We start from the raw sequence: 20,610 nt of genomic DNA, 5'->3' as shown, positions 1-20,610 counted from the left end.
ACTCCCATTAGCCGACAGATTGTTGTTTACTCAGGCAGCGTGCGTGCTCTCCCCCTGGCGACAGAGTTATGGACGCGTTGGTCCACCAGACTTAGCGCATTTGGGCGGAAGTGTCTGGGAATGAGTTTAGTCGAACTCGAACCACACTCGTCAGCCAGCTTCCCCCTATACAGACGGCTTTGTCAAACTAGGGACTCTAGTCTCTCTCCTAAAAACATCTGTCTGGCAGAATGGCCATTAACACTAGAAAAGRCGGGCCTCAAGGAASCCCCTTTGAGCCAATGAGTCATTTTAAATAGTCAAATACATTTCATATATGTTATTGGGAAATAACCCTTTGGTTGTGTTTTATAAGGGTCTGGGTAACATCAGAATACTGAACAKAAATATGAGGCTGCTGCCACGTGCTTACGGGCGGAGTGCATGGAACGGTGGTTATTCTTGGAAAAAGTTATATTTTGAAATAGTGCTCATCTCTAAAATGTTTAGTTATTTGGTAAGGGTTTTGGAAACTTCAGAATCAAAACATCATAGAAATCAAAACATCATCTCTCAAAATGACTCACTCAGCTCTTCTAGTGTGAAAGGCTAGTTTTTTTCTTGGTCATTTTTGTAATATCTTGATATTTAAATGGCAATAGCAATGTGGTGGAATAAAGGAACAGATGACACTTGACTGATATTGGCTATCCACAGTTTCTGTCATATGGATACGTTCAACTGTCGATTTCGGATTCTCGCTCTCTTGTCACTCTCTCTCTCTCTTAATTGGGTGTTAGTCATCTCTGTGAAGTGTCATTTAGCCATTTTAACTGGCTGCTGGCCCCATCAGTAGGGTCTCAGCTCTGCTGCCCTACTGTAGCAGCTGTAATGTGATCCACTGACTGATTCAAATCAAATCAAATTGTATTAGTCACATGTGCCGAATACAACAGGTSTAGACCTTACAGTGAAATGCTTACTTACGAGCCCCTAACCAACAATGCAGTTAAAAAAGATACGGATAAGAAATAAAAGTAACAAGTAATTAATTTAAAGAGCTTAAAGAGCAACAGTAAAATACCAATAGCGAGACTATATACAGGGGTTACCGGTACAGAGTCAATGTCCTGGGGCACAGGTTAGTTGAGGTAATATGTACATGCAGGTAGAGTTATTAAAGTGACTATGCATAGATGATAACAACAGAGAATAGCAGCGGTGTAAAAGAGGGCAGGGAGGGAATGCAAATAGGCTGGGTAGCCATTTGATTAGGTCTTATGGCCTTATGAGTCTTATYGCTTGGGGGTAGAAGCTGTTTAGAAGCCTCTTGGACCTCTTGGCGCTCAAGTACCGCTTGCCTTGCGTTAGCAGAGAGAACAGTCTATGACTAGGGTGGCTGGAGTCTTTGACAATTCTTAGGGCCTTCCTCTGACACCGCCTGGTATAGAGGTACTGGATGGCAGGAAGCTTGGCCCCAGTGATGTACTGGGCRGTTCGCACTACCCTCTGTAGTGCCTTGCAGTCGGAGGCCGAGCAGTTGCCATACCAGGCAGTGATGCAACCAGTCAGGATGCTCTCGATGGTGCAGCTGTAGAACCATTTGAGGATCTGATGACCCATGCTAAATCTTTTCAGTCTCCTGAGGGGAATAGGTTTTGTCGTGTCCTCTTTACGACTGTCTTGGTGACCATAATCCACTCTCAGGATGATTGCTGATGCCTTCTCATTCTCTATGTCTTTTTGTCTTTGTATGCCTCTATTTTGTGAAGAAGTCACTTTTCCTTTATCGTAATAGTTATTCTCCTCTATGACCATGTATTTTCAATGTATTCAATGGCAGTTCTTACTTTTGCCACAAGGGGCACTGTGCCGATTTCCCTATGCACTAACTAAACAAACATACTCACAAACAGACACAGACACACACAACCCAATTCACGCCCACCCAACACAGAGAKTCCCACTCGTCCTAGCGGATTCCAGATGATAACAGCAGTGTGTTGAATTTTATTGCCTCCCTCGCCTCCTTCTCCCACTCATCCTGTAGTACTGAGCCTTGAGATCCTTTCCAAACATATCCCTGTCTCTTTCTCTCTTTCTCCCGTCACCTCGAGAGGACCRGGGTTTGATGAATGCACTAACTGGATAAGAGTGTCTGCTAAATGACTAGAATGTAACTGTAGATAACAGATTATGGCGCCGGCTCACACATTAAAAAGCACACCACGCACACACACACAATGACAAACAGAAGCTTGGTTTGACACATTTTTTATTTATTATTTATAATTATTATTAGTAATCCACTGACGTTGGTTAATGTTTTGCCCTTTATGCCAAGCGAAAAACAAGATCAGATATGGAAGGATAAGCTGGGAGTCAATGGAACATTTTATATCAGTGAGGAAACCAAAATGGTGACAAACAATCCCTTTTGTTTGTGGCTCCGGTTGGGTGTGAAAATGCTTGTCTGGGAGTGTGTGTGGACGTGGAGATAAAGTGGGATCAGTAAAATGCCTATAATTAGTAGCCCATCATCATCTACTATGCAATGCTTATGGATTAGGCTTGATTGAACGGAAAATGGSCACAGGTAATGATGGTAACTCATCCTCACCTCTTTCTATATGGTATCTCTCTGTCTCCCTCTTTCTCTCTCTCTTCCCCTTTCCTGCTCGTGAGATGTGGAAGTGGGAAGTTTACATACACCTTAGCCAAATACATTTAAACTCAGTTTTTCACAATTCCTGACATTTAACGCTAGTAAAAATTCCCTGTCTTAGGTCAGTTAGGATCACCAGTTTATTTTTAAGAATGTGAAATGTCAGAATAATAGTAGAGAGAATGATTTATTTCTTTTTTTTTCATCACATTCCTAGTGGGTTAGAAGTTTACATACACTCAATTAGTATTTGGTAGCATTGCCTTTAAAATGTTTAACTTGGGCCAAACATTTTGGGTAGCCTTCCACAAGCTTCCCACAATAAGTTGGGTGAATTTTGGCCCATTCCTCCTGACAGAGCTGGTGTGACTGAGTCAGGTTTAGTGGCCTCCTTTCTAGCACATGCTTTTTCAGTTCTGCCCACAAATTTTCTATAGGATTGAGGTCAGGACTTTGTGATGGCCACTCCAATACCTTGATTTTGTTGTCCTTAAGCCATTTTGCCACAACTTTTGAAGTATGCTTMGGATCATTGTCCATTTGGAAGACCCATTTGCGACCAAGCTTTAACTTCCTGACTGATGTTTTGAGATGTTGCTTCAATATATCCACATAATTTTCCTATATCATGATGCCATCTAGTTTGTGAAGTGCACCAGTCCCTCCTGCAGCAAAGCACCCCCACAACATGATGCTGCCACCCCCGTGCTTCACGGTTGGGATGCTGTTCTTCGGCTTGCAAGCCTCCCCCTTTTTCCTCTAAACATAACTATGGCCAAACAGTTATATTTTTGTTTCATCAGACTAGAGGATATTTCTCCAAAAAGTGCGATCTTTGTCCCCATGTGCAGTTYAAAAACCYTAGTCTGGCTTTTTTATGGCGGTTTTGTAGCAGTGGCTTCTTCCTTGCTGAGCATATTTTCATGTTATGTCGATATAGGACTCGTTTTACTATGGATATAGATTATTTTGTACCTGTTTCCTCCAGCATCTTCACAAGGTCCTTTGCTGTTGTTCTGGTACCTTCAGGCGTTTGGAAATTGCTCCCAACGATGAACCAGACTTGTGGATGTCTACAATTTTTTTCCAAGGTCTTGGCTGATTTCTTTTGATTTTACAATGATGTCAAGCAAAGAGGCACTGAGTTTGAAGGTAGGCCTTGAAATACATCCACAGGTACACCTCCAACCTCCAAATTATGTCAATTAGCCTATAAGAAGKTTCTAATGCCATGACATKATTTTCTGGAATTTTCCAAGCTGTTTAAAGGCACAGTTAACTTAGTGTATGTAAATGTTTGACCCACTGGAATTGTGGTARAGTGAATTATAAGTGAAATAATCTGTCTGTWAACAATTGTTGGAAAAACTACTTGTGTCATGCACAAAGTAGATGTCCTAACCGACTTGCCAAAACTATAATTTGTTAACAAGAAATMTGTGGAGTGGTTGAAAAACAAGGTTTAATGACTCCAACCTAAGTGTATGTACACTTCCGACTTCAACTCTATATAGCAATTGGAGGATACCACATTTTCTTCCGACCACCCATTTATGGGAGAGTGTCTCTCTCTGTACTCTTTGCTGCCTCAATACTCTCCCTCTCATTTACCCTCTCTCATTTCTTCCTCCCGCTCTCTCGAGCTGTGTTTCATCCTACCCTCTCCCCATCGTCCTCAGAGTAATCTCATGTTCTCCCTGTTTGTAATAATATGTAAACCATACTTTTTGTAGCTGATTTCAAAGATGATTACCACCCAGGGCCTCCCGGGTGGTGCAGTGGTCTAAGGCACTGCCTCGCAGTGCTAGCTGTGCCACCAGAGACTCTGGATTTGAGCCCAGGCTCTGTCGCAGCCGGCCGTGACCTGGAGGCCCATGGGGTGGTGCACAATTGGCCCAGCGTCATCCGGGTTAGGGAGGTTTTTGCCGGCAGGGATATCCTTGTCTCATCGCGCACTAGCGACTCCTGTGGCGGGCCGGGCGCAGTGCACGCTGACCAGGTCGCTAGGTGTACGGTGTGTCCTCCGACACATTGGTGCGGCTGGCTTRCGGGTTGGATGCGCGCTGTGTTAGGAAGCAGTGCGGCTTGGTTGGGGTTGTGTTTTGGAGGATGCATGGCTCTCGACCTTCGCCTCTCCCGAGTCTGTATTGTTGCAGTGATGAGACAAGACAGTAACTACTAACAATTGGATACCACGAAATTGGGGAGAAAAAMGGGGTACATTTAATTTTTATTTTTATAAAAGATGATTGCCGCCCAAAAAGTTAGTCATTCACTTATTTGGTCTCTCCCACATCTCTCCCAAACATGATCTATTGGRTCAGCAAACTGACTGTGCTCCAACTGGCCACCCCGCTCCTGCCTTGATGTCATTACTGGTTAAAGAGACAGCGCACATTTAAAAAAAATAATAAGCTACTTCTATCCAAATGTTGTTGATCAGTACAATAAATTAAGTCCCAAACGGAAGGGAAATAGATTGTCATCTGTAGCCCCATGAAATCAGCCAAAACAAGCTCAATAATTCGATGCATTCACACACTGCTATTGAATAGGCTATCACCTGTATTGTGCGTAGGCCTATGCGACATCTTTATTTACCCAGTTTATTAATAGAGATTTACAATTCAAATAAATTATCATTATTYTTATGTACTTGGATTTGTAAAAACAATTGATTCATTAATGCATACATGGATCTATGAAAATATGTTCATTTGCCATTCTGTGACTTTGGCTAATATGCCTTATTTGTTTTGCTGTGGTATCGTTTTGTGAAACTAAACCTGGTATCGAAGTTAACATTTTAGTATCCTGACAGTACTACCGTCAGTATAGGAACTCGGGCTTCCTGTTTGTTTTTCACACTGGAATGTATCAACAGGCTCATTTGTTGTGCTCCGCTATCTCCTCYCTCCCCTCCTCCATCTGGCGTGCAGCTCGCAGAACGAAGTGGCTTATGAAAACTACAGCTGAGATATTGAATTATTATATGTTATATGTTGAAAAGGCAGTATACTACGGGGGCTGTAGTGTTTAGATTTAAGAAGGTTATCTGTTGTGTGTGTGACAGAGTTATTAGCCTTTTAATATGACTTTTAGCYTGTGTGTACATGCAAAAGAAAAAACAGCTGACACATTAAGAGAAATCCAGACATTTAAATCCTGTTAAAGCTGGACTCCTTAATAGGTGAAACTGACACTTCTGTTTGGAATATTACATTAACAACAAAAATTCAGCAAAAAGTTTTTGCATGCGCGATAGAAAATGTGCTGCACTTTTTTTTCTCTCGCTGCTGGACGCTCCTCACCTCAGTTTCATCAACAAAATAAAAACAATAACAAAGGCTCTGGGGGCGAACAGTGGCACTGTTTCCCCTAATGCGGATTCAATCTTTAAAGGAGCACCCCCCACATACTCCCCTCCCTCCCCAGCTACATACATGGTGGCTCTTTTGTCAACAAGCAGGAGAAAAATGTTCAAACCCCTGGCCCTTGAGTGCATCCAGGAGTCCTTCTCTGTAGTGTGAGGTTTTTGTGGCCGATTTTCCAGACTCAAAAGCATGTAAGCGAGAGCGACAGCTGCAGTCAAATAAGGTCTTTGAAGAACTACATCAAATGGGAAAATCATCTCCCAGCTATTTGGCTGACAGCGGCAGCGGAGTGGGGCGGCGGCACATGGACAACGTGAGGGCAACATAGAGGGGWGGCGAGGGGCGATGCTTTGTGTGTTGTCTGTGGTAGGGTGGCCAAGTGGATGCTGGGAGGAGGGCTTTTTATTCATTGTCTGCATCCCTTGCTCTCTGCTCTCTCATCTTTCTCTAGCTCAGGGTCTTAAACCTTTTCTTGCCCAGGGACACTCTCCAAGGCAAACCAGCGACCCAGGGACCCCCATCATACGTTATAAAAAAAAAAAAAGACAAATAAACTTGTCTTGTCTTCAGGTGAATGATAATGGAAAGGAGAAAAAACGAATCAACATTTTAATGCCCTGCACCACAGGCTAAAATGACATTTTTGCATATACTTATCAATTTAGTCACTAAAAGTACAAATTTGAATGTCAAAATGTTGATGAAAATTTATATTTTTGTTAGTTTATCATGCTACCATCGACAACAGTTCATGAATTATAACTACTTTAAAATGATCATGCATCCATAATTTCAAAGGTCACTACATTGAATCACTCGTCATGTTAAAGCACATTTCATAGATAATGTTACAAACTCCACCAAATGGAGTAACTTACTTTTGAAAAGATGGTGATTGGGTCTAAATAGGCATTTGGTAGTTTAAATTCAGGGTGCTGTAAAACTTAAATTAAACACATTCTCAAATAGCTGTCTGTCGCTTTTGATAAATTATCTAAAGGATTTAGGTGAATTGTTTACGAGTGAACTTCCCGTGAGTAGCGTAAAGATTGTGACAAATAAGATAAAGGAGATCTCTATTGCACTCCACACTGCCCTCTCCCACCTGGACAAGAGGAACACCTACACTACCAGTCAGAAGTTAGACACACCTAATCATTCCAGAGTTTTTCTTTATGTTTAGAAACTTCCTTTCCTGTGGCGGTCCTCATGAGCCAGTTTCATCATAGCGATTGATGGTTTTTGCGACTGCACATMAAAAAACTTTCAAAGTTCATGAAATTTCCCACATTGACTGACCTTCATGTCTTAAAAGAATGATGGACTGTCATTTCTCTTTGCTTATTTGAGCTGTTCTCGCCATAATATGGACTTGGTCCTATTACCAAATAGGGCTATCTTCTGTATAAAACCCCTACCTTGTCACAACACAACTGATTGGCCCAAACGCATTAAGAAGGAAAGCAATTTCACAAATGAATTTTTAACAAGGCACACATGTTACTTGAAATGCATTCCAAGTGACTATGCCATGAAGCTGGTTGAGAGAATGCCAAGAGTGTGCAAAGCTGTCATCAAGGCAAAGGGTGGCTACTTTGAAGAATCTCAAATATAAAATATAATTTGATTTGTTTAACACTTTTATGGTTAATACATTATTTAATGTGTTATTTCATAGTTTTGATGTCTTCACTATTATTTTGCAATGTAGAAAATAGTACAAATAAAGAAAAACCCTTGAATGAGTAGGTGTGAATGATTCACTTTTGASTGATACTGTATGTTTATACAGTACCATTTTATTATCCAAAAATATATTTGTGTCCACATTTAACTGGTAAGAGTTGATTCTGATATGATTAAGGGGAAAATATTCGGGTGTGGTGCTTTATTTTGACCTCCAGTCATTATAATTGGAAGAGGAAGTCTAACAGCCTATTAGCTAGAGCGTTAACTCAAAACACTTTTAAAAACAATTTTTAAACAAAGGTTAGCCATGTGTTGGGTAAAAATGAATGTCCAAATCAAGAAAGCTTACCAGCAGCCAGCGGCATTTGCCTCACTGGTAACCTAATTGCGGGTGCTTTTTCAAAGCCTTTGTCAAATACCTCAGTGAGTATAATTGTCTCCAGTGAGTGTAATTTCCTTTATATTAGGATTTGATAAATCATTYGAAAGAAGATAGTCTCCTCTTTTCTGCAGTAGGTATGTAATTCAAAATGTGTTCATTATTTTGGGATATTCATAAAAACATTGAAGTAAAAAAATATTTATATTCATATATATTAATTTTTTTGCGGAACCCTGCTGAATACCCCTGCTCTAGCTCCCCACCTGCTGAGGGTTGTACACGTAACAAAAATATAAACGCAACGTGCAACAATTTCAACATTTTTAACGAGTTACAGTTCATATAAGGAAATCAGTCAATTTAAATAAATTCATTAGGTCCTAATCTATGGATTTCACATGGCTGGGAATACAGATATGCATCTATTGGTCACAGATACATAAAAAAAGGTAGGGGCGTGGATCAGAAAACCAGTCAGTATCTGGTGTGACCACCATTTGGCTCATGCAGCACAACACATCTTCACATAGAATTGATCAGGCTGTTGATTGTGGAATGTTGTCCCGCTCCTCTTCAATGTCTGTGTGAAGTTGCTGGATATTGGAGGGAATTGGAACACACTGTTATACATGTTGATCGGTCAACTGGGACATTTTCTGCTTCCAGGAACTGTGTACAGATCCTTTCGACATGGGGCTGTGCARTATCATGCTGAAACAGTAAGTGATGGCGATGGATGAATGGCACGACTATGAGCCTCTGGATTTCGTCACGGTATCTCTGTGCAGTGAAATTGACATCGATAAAATGCAATTGTGTTCGCTGTCCGTAGCTTAAGCCTGCCCATACCATAACCCCACTGCCACCATGGGGTGCACTGTTCACAACGTTAACATCAGAAAGCTGCTCGCCCACATGATGCCCACAARGCAAGAATCTGCCCGGTATAGTTGAAACTGGGATTCATCTGTGAAGAGCACACTTCTCCAGCATGTCAGTGGACATTGAAGCTGAGCATTTGCAGTTTGAAGTTGGTAACAACGCCAAACTGCTGTTAGTGTCAAAATCCTGGTGAGAACGACGAGCACTCAGATGAGCTTCCCTGAGATGGTTTCTGACACAGTTTTCACAACCGGCTGGTCTCAGACGATCCCGCAGGTGAAGAAGCCTGACGTGAAGGTCCTGGGCTGGTGTGGTTACACGTGATCTACGGTTGTGAGGCCGGTTGGACGTACTGCAAAATTCTCTAAAATGACATTGGAGGCGGCGTTCACTTAAATGAACATTCACTTCTATGAACATTCACTTCTATGAACATTCACTTCTYTTGCAACAGCTCTGGCGAACATTCCTGCAGTCAGCATGCCAATACGCTCCCTCAAAACTTGAGACATCTGTGGCTGTCAGAATGGTGGGTGTAGCTGGTGTATGCAGTCAGGCGCAGGAGAGCAGAGAATTGGGAGCAACGTAACTTTACTCAGAATAATGAATGGTGCAAGGTAAAACAATACACTTGCCCAAACACAAACACACGAACATCAACTTTTACGCACGGGCAAGAAACAGCACCCGTCGAAATAACCAGTCACCAACATACCGAACAATGACCTAAAACAATCCCGCAAAACACCATGGGGAAAACAGAGGGTTAAATACATGAACAATAATTAGGGGGATGTAAAACAGGTGTGTAGAAACAAAGACAAAACAAATGGAAAATGAAAAGTGGATCGGCGATGGCTAGTAGACCGGCGACGCCGACCGCCGAGTGCCGCCCGAACAAGGAGAGGAACCGACTTCGGCTGAAGTCGTGACAGTGGCATTGTGTTGTGACAAAACTACACATTTTAGAGTTGCGTTTTATTGTCCCAAGCACTATGTACACCTGTGTAATGATCATGCTGTTTAACCAGCTTCTTGATATGTCAGACCTGTCAGGTGGATGGATAAGCTCAAATTTGTTCCCAAAATTTGAGCGAAATGCGTATGGACAATTTCTGTGATCTTTTATTTCAGCTCAAGAAACATGTGACCAAAACTTTACATCTTGTTTCATATTTTTGTTCAGGTGTATATAGCGATTAGAGGACTCTGCACAATCCCCCTGTCACGCCCTGACCTTAGTTATCTGTTTTTCTATATATTTTGGTTAGGTCAGGGTGTGACTAGGGTGGGTACGCTAGTTTTGTATGTCTAGGGTTTTTGTATGTCTAGGGTTTTTGTATGTCTAGGGTTTTTGTATGTCTAGGGGTTTTGTATGTCTAGGGGTTTTGTATGTCTATGTTGGCCTGATATGGTTCCCAATCAGAGACAGCTGTTTATCGTTGTCTCTGATTGGCGATCATATTTAGGTAGCCATTTGCCTCGTTTGTGTTGTGGGATCTTGTCTACATTGAGTTGCCTGAGTGCACACCTGTAGCGGCACGTTTCGTTTGGTTGTTTGTTGTTTTGTTAGGTGAGTTTCAGTTGATTAAAATGATGTGGAACTCTACTCACGCTGCGCCTTGGTCTCATCTTTATGACGAACGCAACATCCCTTCCCCTGTGGAGCGATTTCAGTGCCAACAGAAATTGTATTTGAATTCTATCATTTTGAATTTTTATTAGGATATTGAATTTAATATTGTTTTTATTTGTGATTCACAAATGTTGTCATGGAATTCCTGAATGTGTATGAAGCATTAATAAACCCAGTGCAAAACACTGGATCACAGGGAGAAAACAGACAGACTGCCTGCCTCACTGCCTGGGAGATCACTCAAACCCTRCTCCTTGCTTTGTTCACCATCCTCTCCTCGATGCTGTATATTCTATTCTCTGTAATGGTTTTTGTAGTGCAGGGTCGTGTCCTCCTACTCCCCACTACTACTACCATGTCTTCTTCTTCAGCTAAAGTGAATGTTTCAGCATTGCAGTATTCCTCTAATTCTCTACCTCTATACCGCTTGTTATTATCCCAAGCCTAACCTGGCTTGTGTCTACCACTTCAGCACCACCAGAGAGATGAGCTCATTGGCAGTGAGGAGCATTCTAATTTAGGAGGTAGCCATGTGACTGTTCATCCTCCTACTTCTCCAGCCTTTCAAATGATAGTAATGATAGTAATGAGAAAATACAGGCAGGAAGTCTCTGAAGTTTTTTGGGTCGGCGCGTTCTGCTTGTTACGCCAGTCGCATTCGCCCAGGCAATTTGCCTCCTTGTCTGAGTCTGAGAGGAAAGGCTTATCGCTGCAGTTGCGAGGGGCGATGCTCCGTAACTGGACAAGCCCCTTAACATTCAAATCAAAACGACCCCCTTCTGTTCTTTCTCGCCCTTCTTTCCTTGCCTGTCAAGGRACCTGCGAAGGTGACAGAAAAAAATGTGAATGTGATGGTATATTCAATAAGGATGAAGGGAAGGGAAAGCAAACCAATGTAAATCCTTAACTACAGTTGCTAGTGGTTTCAATGGGTTTCAGTGGCCGTGTCCAAAATATGGCTRGCCTATTACTTACTTAAACTGCATACTGTGTACAGTCGTGGCCAAAAGTTTTGAGAATGACACAAATATTAATTTTCACACAGTCTGCTGCCTCAGTTTGTATGATGGCAATTTGCATATACTCCAGAATGTTATTAAGAGTGATCAGATGAATTGCAATTAATTGCAAAGTCCCTCTTTGCCATGTAAATGAACTGAATCCCCCAAAAATCATTTCCACTGCATTTCAGCCTTGCCACAAAAGGACCAGCTGACATAATGTCAGTGATTCTCTRGTTAACCAAGGTGTGAGTGTTGACGAGGACAAGGCTGGAGATCACTCTGTCATGCTGATTGAGTTTGAATAACAGACTGGAAGCTTCAAAAGAAGGGTGGTGCTTGGAATCATGGTTCTTCCTCTGTCAACTATGGTTACCTGCAAGGAAACACATGCCGTCATCATTGCTTTGCACAAAAAGGGCTTCACAGGCAAGGATATTGCTGCCAGTAAGATTGCACCTAAATCAACCAGTTATCGGATCATCAAGAACTTCAAGGAGAGCGGTTCAATTGTTGTGAAGAAGGCTTCAGGGCGCCCAAGAAAGTCCAGCAAGCATCAGGACCGTTTCCTAAAGTTGATTCAGCTGCGGGATCGGGGCACCACCAGTACAGAGCTTGCTCAGGAATGGCAGCATGTAGGTGTGAGTGCCTCTGCACGCACAGCGAGGCAAAGACTTTTGAAGGATGACCTGGTGTCAAGAAGGGCAGCCAAGAAGCCACTACTCTCCAGGAAAAACGTCAGGGACAGAGTGATATTCTGCAAAAGGTACAGGGATTGGACTGCTGAGGACTGGGGTAAAGTAATTTTCTCTGAATCCCCTTTCCGATTGTTTGGGGCATCCGGAAAAAAGCTTGTCCGGYGAAGACAAGGTGAGRGCTACCATCAGTCCTGTGTCATGCCAACAGTAAAGCATACTGAGACCATTCATGCGTGGGGTTGCTTCTCAGCCAAGGGAGTGGGCTCACTCACAATTTTGCCTAAGAACACAGCCATGAATAAAGAATGGTACCAACACATCCTCCGAGAGCAACTTCTCCCAACCATCCAGGAACAGTTTTGTAACGAACAATGCCTTTTCCAGCATGATGGAGTACCTTGCCATAAGGCAAAAGTGATAACTAAGTGGCACTGGGAACAAAACATCAATATGTTGTGTCCATGGCCAGGAAACTCCCCAGACCTTAATCCCATTGAGAACTTGTGGTCAATCCTCAAGAGGCGGGTGGACAAACAAAAACCCACAAATTCTGACAAACTCCAAGCATTGATTATGCAAGAATGGGCTGCCATCAGTCAGGATGTGGCCCAGAAGGTGATTGACAGCATGCCAGGGCGGATTGCAGAGGTCTTGAAAAAGAAGGGTCAACACCTCAATATTGACTCTTTGCATCTTTGCTTTCTGGTGCCCAGAGCTGCTGAGGCGTCACCCATGTGGGCATCATACATTATATTGTGAAGGAGAAGTCCAGTGGCTACACAACTCATGGAGGTTTTCAGAGTAGCTAGCCCTCTACAAGATCGTCACCAGACTCCATCTTCACCAACAGCAGGGAGGTTTCCAGAGTAGCTAGCCCTCTACAAGATCGTCACCAGACTCCATCTTCACCAACAGCAGGGAGGTTTCCAGAGTAGCTAGCCCTCTACAAGATCGTCACCAGACTCCATCTTCAGCAACAGCAGGGAGGTTCCAGTAGCCATCTCCCTGATCAGGTCATGAACTGTCCCTCTCCGCCTTTGGAAGATGCATACACTCAAAGACTAGGCCTCTATTGGTTGACCTAGCCAAATATAGCTAGGCTACTCATGGTGATGTTTTGCTTGTTTTTTGCTTTTGATGCACTTTGAGATTATGAAAAGTTATACAGAAATTAAATATATTATTATTATACGGTTTATGGTTTATTTAGTTTAGAGCGAAAATCTCTGACGAAGGACAAGAGGCCGACACGTAAGCATCAATAAAAAAGTGATACTAGCAAGAGTAGTGTGGGTTGATTTTTTTCATTCAAATTATCTCATTGTTACCATGCACCTGCAACAAGATAGCGCAAATGTGCGATTGCAATATTTATGTTGAAATGTTCAAAGTAAAACACCAACAGTACATTTTATTATTCTATTCCATGAGATCAGACCCTTTTTGCAGTAACTTTTTTGACTCATCATGTGCGCTACTGTTTATTATCTCTCACTTTACTCCTATTTATATGTACATATCTACCTCAATAACCTCGTACCCCTGCACATCGACWCTGTACTGGTACTCTGTGTATATCACCAAGTTATRGTTACTCATTGTGTATTTTTTACTAATTGTATTATTACGTGTTTTACTTTTCTATTATATGTCTATTTTCTGTATGTCTGCATTGTTGGAAGTAAGCATTTCACTGTTCTTCAACACATATGCTTTACAAAGCATGTGACAAATAACATTTTATTTCATTTGAAATGTAGGCTACCGCGTTACTAACGTTAGCTATAGCTAGTGGCAGTGAATAGTGCAGTGGCCACATGACTTACTCAACCTATTGTTGTGGTATTTCTCCTGCCGTGGTCGCCACGTAATTAAATGCCTGATTGTCATCAGACCCAGTAACCGTTTGAACACAAGCCCTAGGATAATGTTTAATATTAAGTTGTCGCTCAACAGCAAGCAAGTAATCCTGTAGCTAATGTTACTTTTCAAACAGTTACAGGTTCTCGTACTATTAAAGCACATACACTATATATACAAAAGTATGTGGACACCCTTTCAAATTAGTGGATTCGGCTATTTCAGCCACACCCGTTGCAGACAGATGTATAAAATCGAGCACACCGCCATGCAATCTCCATAGACAAACATTGGCAGTAGATTGGCCTTACTGAAGAGCTCAGTGACTTTCAACTTGACACTGTCATAGGATGCCACCTTTCCAGCAAGTCAGTTAGTCAAATTTCTGCCCTGCTAGAGCTGCCTCGGTCAACCGTAAGTGCTGTTATTGTGAAGTGGAAATGTCTAGGTGCAATAACGGCTCAGCCGCGAAGTGGTACGCCACACAAGCTCACAGAAGTGCGTGTAGAAATTGTCTGTCCTCGGTTGCAACACTCATTACAGAGATCACTATGCGCAATGCCAAGCACCATCTGGCAGTCCGACGGATGAATCTGGGTTTGGCGGATGCCAGGAGAACGATACCTGCCCCAATGCATAGTGCCAACTGTAAAGTTTAATGGAGGACGAATAATGGTCTGGGGCTGTTTTTCATGGTTCGGGCTAGGCCCCTTAGCTCCAGTGAAGGGGAATCGTAACGCTACATCATACAATGACATTCTAGACAATTCTGTGCTTCCAACTTTGTGGAAACAGTTTGGGGAAGGACCTTTCCTGTTTCAGCATGACAATGCCCCCGTGCACAAAGCGAGATCTATACAGAAATGGTTTGTCAAGATTAGTGTGGAAGAACTTGACTGGCCTGCACAGAGCCCTGACCTCAACCCCATTGAACACCTTTGGGATGAATTGGAACGCTGACTGCGAGCCAAGCCTAATCGCCCAACAGTACCCGACCTCATTAATGCTCTTGTGGCTGAATGGAAGAAAGTCCCCGCAGGAATGTTCCAACATCTTGTCGAAAGCCTTCCCAGAAGACTGGAAGCTGTTATAGCAGCAAAGGTGGGACCAACTCAATATTGGCCCATGATTTCGGAATGAGATGTTCGATGAGCAGGTGTCCACATACTGTTTGTCATGTGATGTAGCTAGCTAGCTAAAGGCATGGCAGGCAGCAGATTTGTTTTCAAAGATGTAACGTTACGATGKAATAGTCATGATCATTTTAAGAAGAACAAATATGACTTAGATTTCAACACCACCACAGAAGTGCTAAAGTTAGCTATCAAAACTAGCAGCCCTTCTCTTCCAATGCATTGTGACTGTGAAATTCCCCAAAWTTGTGCTGCGAATTCTACGAAATGAAAAGCTGAAATACGTATAGCATCGTGGCATTTAAAACTTGATTTTTGAAAATGCACATACTATTTTCACATACTGAGAATGTGTCATGAGCGATTACGTTGCTTCCCGCTATTCTTTTTGTATTCGGTAGCACATCCCCATATCTAATTGATCAGCTGTTGTCAAAGCCGAAATGAGTATGACAAGCGACCATTTATAGTATACTATCTTTTTCGAAATGTCACATACTTTCTTTTTTTTCTTACTCAAACAGCCTACTATTTAGAACGCAAGTGTATTCGGGCATGGACAACGTGTCTGACATGGTTCAATTGTGAACATGGTTTAGAGTCTGTTGTAGTCATAGAGGTGTGTGTCTATGCCTCAGCTGAATTTGTATTCATGATCTGTACATGAATGCCTAAATACAGCCAAACCCCTCTGAATTGTACTGACCTTTTGGTTTGCTGTGTTTTCTCTTTTCCTTGCAGTCAATGAATCATTCCACAACTAGATTAACCATGTTTTATTTTTAGCTTTTAGTAATGTGGCTAGTCTTTCTGGGGTTAGAGCAATGCGGAGATTGATCCCATGTGCTGGGTTAATGGTGCACTGCTATGGGCCTGCATCTACCTTTACTCATTTTCAGGGTGGTAACAGATTCTCTGAGCGGAGTTGAGTGGTTGGAAATCCCGCTCATCACTCCTGGATCATGTTCTTACTCTGCTAAAAACCACTTCATGCTCACGAAAAAAAAAAACTCCCGCTCCAAATTCGCTCCATTCATTAAATCACAATTTAACCAACAGCAATTCATTTTTGTGACTACCTGGACCTACCAATTGATTTTTAAGTATTAAAACCAAACCATATGGAATTTAATGAAAAATATTTGAATAAACATGAAAAGGTGAATGGGATATACATTTTAAAATAAATTATAAAAAATGGTTTATTTATTTACTGTCCTATCCTGATGAAATGGTCCCCAACCCTATTCCCTAGACACCCACCTGAGAGACCCATACACTAAGGAGAAGTCCTTATATTTTCTATGGGTCTACTGTAAGTAGCCTATACGCAGCCAAATCAGAAAGATGAATGTGGTCAGAGACCTACTAAAGCAGCACCACCCCTTCAAGACTCTGAGCCTGCCTGACAGGGTTGGTCCTACAAAGCCAAATCCCCCTGATGGGAGAGCATAATATTCAAGGAAATTCTCAAAGCTGCTAATGAGAACCTTGATGACCTTGTACCCAGCCGGTGGGGATTCTGGTGGGGTGCCCCCACCCAGGTAGTGGCAGTGCTGGCAACACACAGCTCACTCATACTAAACGAGACTGCACTAACACTAGCTGCAGTCACACTCTGGTGGCACAAAATAATCAAAGGTCTGACTGCACAGAGATGCTTAGGGAAATGGTCACAACATGTGTGTGTTTCAGGGGAAGGGGGTGTACCTGATCTCCATCACCTAGGACTTGACAATTTGCTAAATTTTGCATGCCTTCTCAAACAGCTGCAACTGTAAATACGTTCGTAAACCAAGTCCTTTCTTGAGTTGGGCTCTGGGATGGAACAACTGTTGAGCATCTGAGCTTATGATTGTTTGTGGGGGAAAGGGGTTGAGTGTGTATGAGTGTGTATGTGTGTGTGTGTGTAACCCACATCTGTTGCTAGGGGGTAATGATGTAAGGGACAATATAAACTCAGCAACAAAAAAAACGTCCCTTTATCAGGACCATGTCTTTCAAAGATAATTCGTAAAAATCCAAATAACTTCACAGATCTTCATTGTAAAGGGTTTAAACACTTTTCCCCATGCGTGTTCAATGAACCATAAACAATTAATGAACATGCACCTGTGGAACGGTCGTTAAGACACTAACAGAAGGCCAGCGTCCCGGAGTCGCCTCTTCACTGTTGACGTTGAGACTGGTGTTTTGCCAGTACTATTTAATGAAGCTGCCAGTTGAGGACTTGTGAGGCATCTGTTTCTCAAACTAGACACTCTAATGTACTTGTCCTCTTGCTCAGTTGTGCACTGGGGCCTCCCACTCCTTTTTATATTCTGGTTAGGGCCAGTTTGCGCTATTCTGTGAAGGGAGTAGTACACAGCCTTGTACAAGATCTTCAGTTTCTTGGCAATTTCTCGCATGGAATAGCCTTCATTTCTCAGAACAAGAATAGACTGACGAGTTTCAGAAGAAAGTTGTTTGTTTCTGGCCATTTTGAGACTGTAATCGAACCCACATATGCTGATGCTCCAAATACTCAACTAGCCTAAAGATGACCAGTTTTATTGCTTCTTTATTGAGCACAACAGTTTTCAGCTGTGCTAACATAATTGCAAAAGGGTTTTCTAATGATCAATTAGTCTTTTAAAATGGTCAACTTGGATTAGCTAACACAACGTGCCATTGGAACACAGGAGTGACGGTTGCTGATAATGGGCCTCTGTACGCCTATGTAGATATTCCATTTTCTTTCAAAAACAAGGACATCTCTAAGTGACCCCAAACTTTTGAACGGTAGTGTATTATAATTGATCAACCCTACAAGCAAACCAATACTCTATTATTATGGTGGCAGATTATAATAATATAAATATAAATACTGTTTTAAATACCTCTATGGACCATAAAGGAAATCACACTACAAACTATCACGCACATGCACTTGAGGAAATCACGAATGACATAGATATATTGGAACTAGTGGATATATGAAGCTTAAATATCCTGACCTAGTGAGATTTACAAGGAGGAGGCTCAATCAAGTTAGTCGTCTTGACTACTTTCTTATGTCATTCTGTCTGTAACCAAAAGTTTAAAAAGTGTTGATAGGGGACAGAATACGGTTGGACCATCAAATAATTGCCCATATATATTACTCTTACAGAATGTCCACATGGGCGAGGATATTGGACATTTAATCAAAGCCAATGTTGGAGAATCTCATATAAAATGGGATAAAGTTGTTTTATAATTTTTTTTCTTGTAAGTATGCCTAAAGGTTTTTTGGCTAAAATAAACAAATCAAAACGGAAAGCTCCTTGAATGTGGGAATATGCCAGGCCTATTGGGCCAAAATCTATGATGGCCTTCGCTCTGCTCACATTCTCTGGTTGGTAATACCTGTCACCAGTTGGCCAGCTCCATTTGTAGTATCACATCGAATTCGAACTGAAACAAAGACACATTCGTTAGCGACACCACTCCGCCGTGTCTAGAAACAATTTGAAGACGAGAGAGGTAGAAAGAGAACAAAAGATGTCAAGATGTGAGGGACATGTGTGAGACTTTGATCCGACGGCACAGGAAAAAAAGCACTCTTCTTCCCTCTCCCAGATCCTAGACTCTCATTAGGGCGACGAGAGTCGACCCCCAAGATCCACCGGAAGAAGTAGAGCACAGTCTTCTGAGACAAACATCGCCTGAAGTAGAGGAATAAGACTTTCTTTAATTGGAGATAGGGGGGGATAAAACAAGAAAGGGTACGCTGAAGGTTTGTGGATTACTATATCGTAGCATCCGTCCCTGAAGTGAAATTCATAGACAAAGCATTGCAACAAAATAGGGATATTGCACACGGATATACATTATTCCAAAAGTGGCAGTGCATACGGAATGAGAGTCTCGGCGCTTGTCAGAGGAACCCCACTTCCCTGGTGCATAGAGGGTGTTTGTTTTAATGCCTGTCATAAATATGTATCGGGGGTCTTCATCTGATGACGCTACTTTGTCGAGAATATGAGATAGAAAATAGACGTCCGCTAAATTAGAAGTTCCACCCACTCACATCGGCAGAATGAGTCACTCCGGAGTGGCAGTGGTGTTTATTAAGTCGCTGGAAACAAAGTTCTCTATATGGAAATACTGCTTTCTTCTTTTCAGAAAAGTACACATTCAGGGGCTCCCCTCAGCTGCCAGAAGAAGAGCACGCTAAAGCATAGCAATTCAGATTGTATTGTGAATGCAAAATCTCCTTCAATTGGCCGACAGCAAATTAATGCAAATTGTTTGTACAGCCAGCCATCTATGACCGTCTGGGAATCCTTAGTCAGGGCTGTCATGTAATTCTTCAGCCCAGAGTAACCCATCCACTGCACTTTTTCCATCTGCACACAAATAGGCTGACACGCTGTTGTGAAAAGGTAGCATGTGTACATTTTGTATTTAAACCTCTATGGAACTTGCTTACATTGTTGTTACTTATGGTAGACACTGTAGCTCCCTGGCCTTCTTGAATTCTCCAAAGTGTTTTCAATGGATCTTCAACCAATGTTTCAGTCAATAAAAGACCACAGGGGTTGACATGATGATGGCTAATTGTGATGGTAGAGTCAAGTGTTCCTGCATAACCCATACACAACACTCCCCCCACCCTCAAGCACACACACACATATACACACACATTTTGTTCTATCCTCATGGGGACCTAAAATTAACTTCCATTCAAAATCCCTAACCCTTCCCATAACCCTAACTTTAACCCGCAACCCTAAACCTAACTCATAACCCTAGCCTTTGTCCTCATCGGGATGTGATAAATGTCCCTACGAGGGAGAGTTTTCCTTGTTTAACTATCCTTACGGGGACTTTTGGGGATTTTAGGTCCGCACAAAGGTAGAAGAACCCCCCCCCCACACACACACACACACACACACACAAACCCTAATACCTACAGTACCTCTGTCTTCTCTCTCCCTGCAGCCCTGGAGGACCCGTGCAGTGAGGTGACCTGCAGCTACGGCAGCACCTGCATCCAGTCATCAGACTCCTTGTCGGCCAAGTGCATGTGCCCGCTGAGCTGCGACGGTAAGCCCGAGCAGGTGGTGTGTGGCAGTGACGGCCAAGACTACCGCAACGAGTGCGAGCTCTACAAGCAAGCCTGCCACACCCAGAAGAACTTCCGACTGCAGCACCAGGGATACTGCAGTGAGTCCCCTCATATACTTCTCATCTACCCTCCCTCCCTCTCCCTCCTTTCTTTTGTTCTTTCTTTCTTTTTTGCTTCTTTTTTTCTTTCGCTCTCTTCACATCCCTCTGGAGTTTCATT

At 42.4% G+C, this 20,610-nt stretch overlaps 1 protein-coding gene across 1 annotated transcript in view; it reads left to right on the top strand.

Annotated features, from left to right (window-relative positions):
* LOC111976655 (agrin-like) overlaps positions 1–20,610 on the top strand; it is a 411,714-nt gene that overhangs the window by 217,014 nt on the left and 174,090 nt on the right. Inside the window, exon 5 of the mRNA XM_070448114.1 lies at positions 20,265–20,489. Within this exon, the coding sequence (XP_070304215.1) occupies positions 20,265–20,489 (225 nt within the window). The remainder of the gene's footprint in view (positions 1–20,264; positions 20,490–20,610) is intronic.

Source organism: Salvelinus sp. IW2-2015, linkage group LG17 (assembly GCF_002910315.2).
Source record: "Salvelinus sp. IW2-2015 linkage group LG17, ASM291031v2, whole genome shotgun sequence".
NCBI classification, from domain to species: Eukaryota; Metazoa; Chordata; class Actinopteri; order Salmoniformes; family Salmonidae; genus Salvelinus; species Salvelinus sp. IW2-2015.
This window is presented reverse-complemented; position numbering and strand designations above follow the sequence as displayed.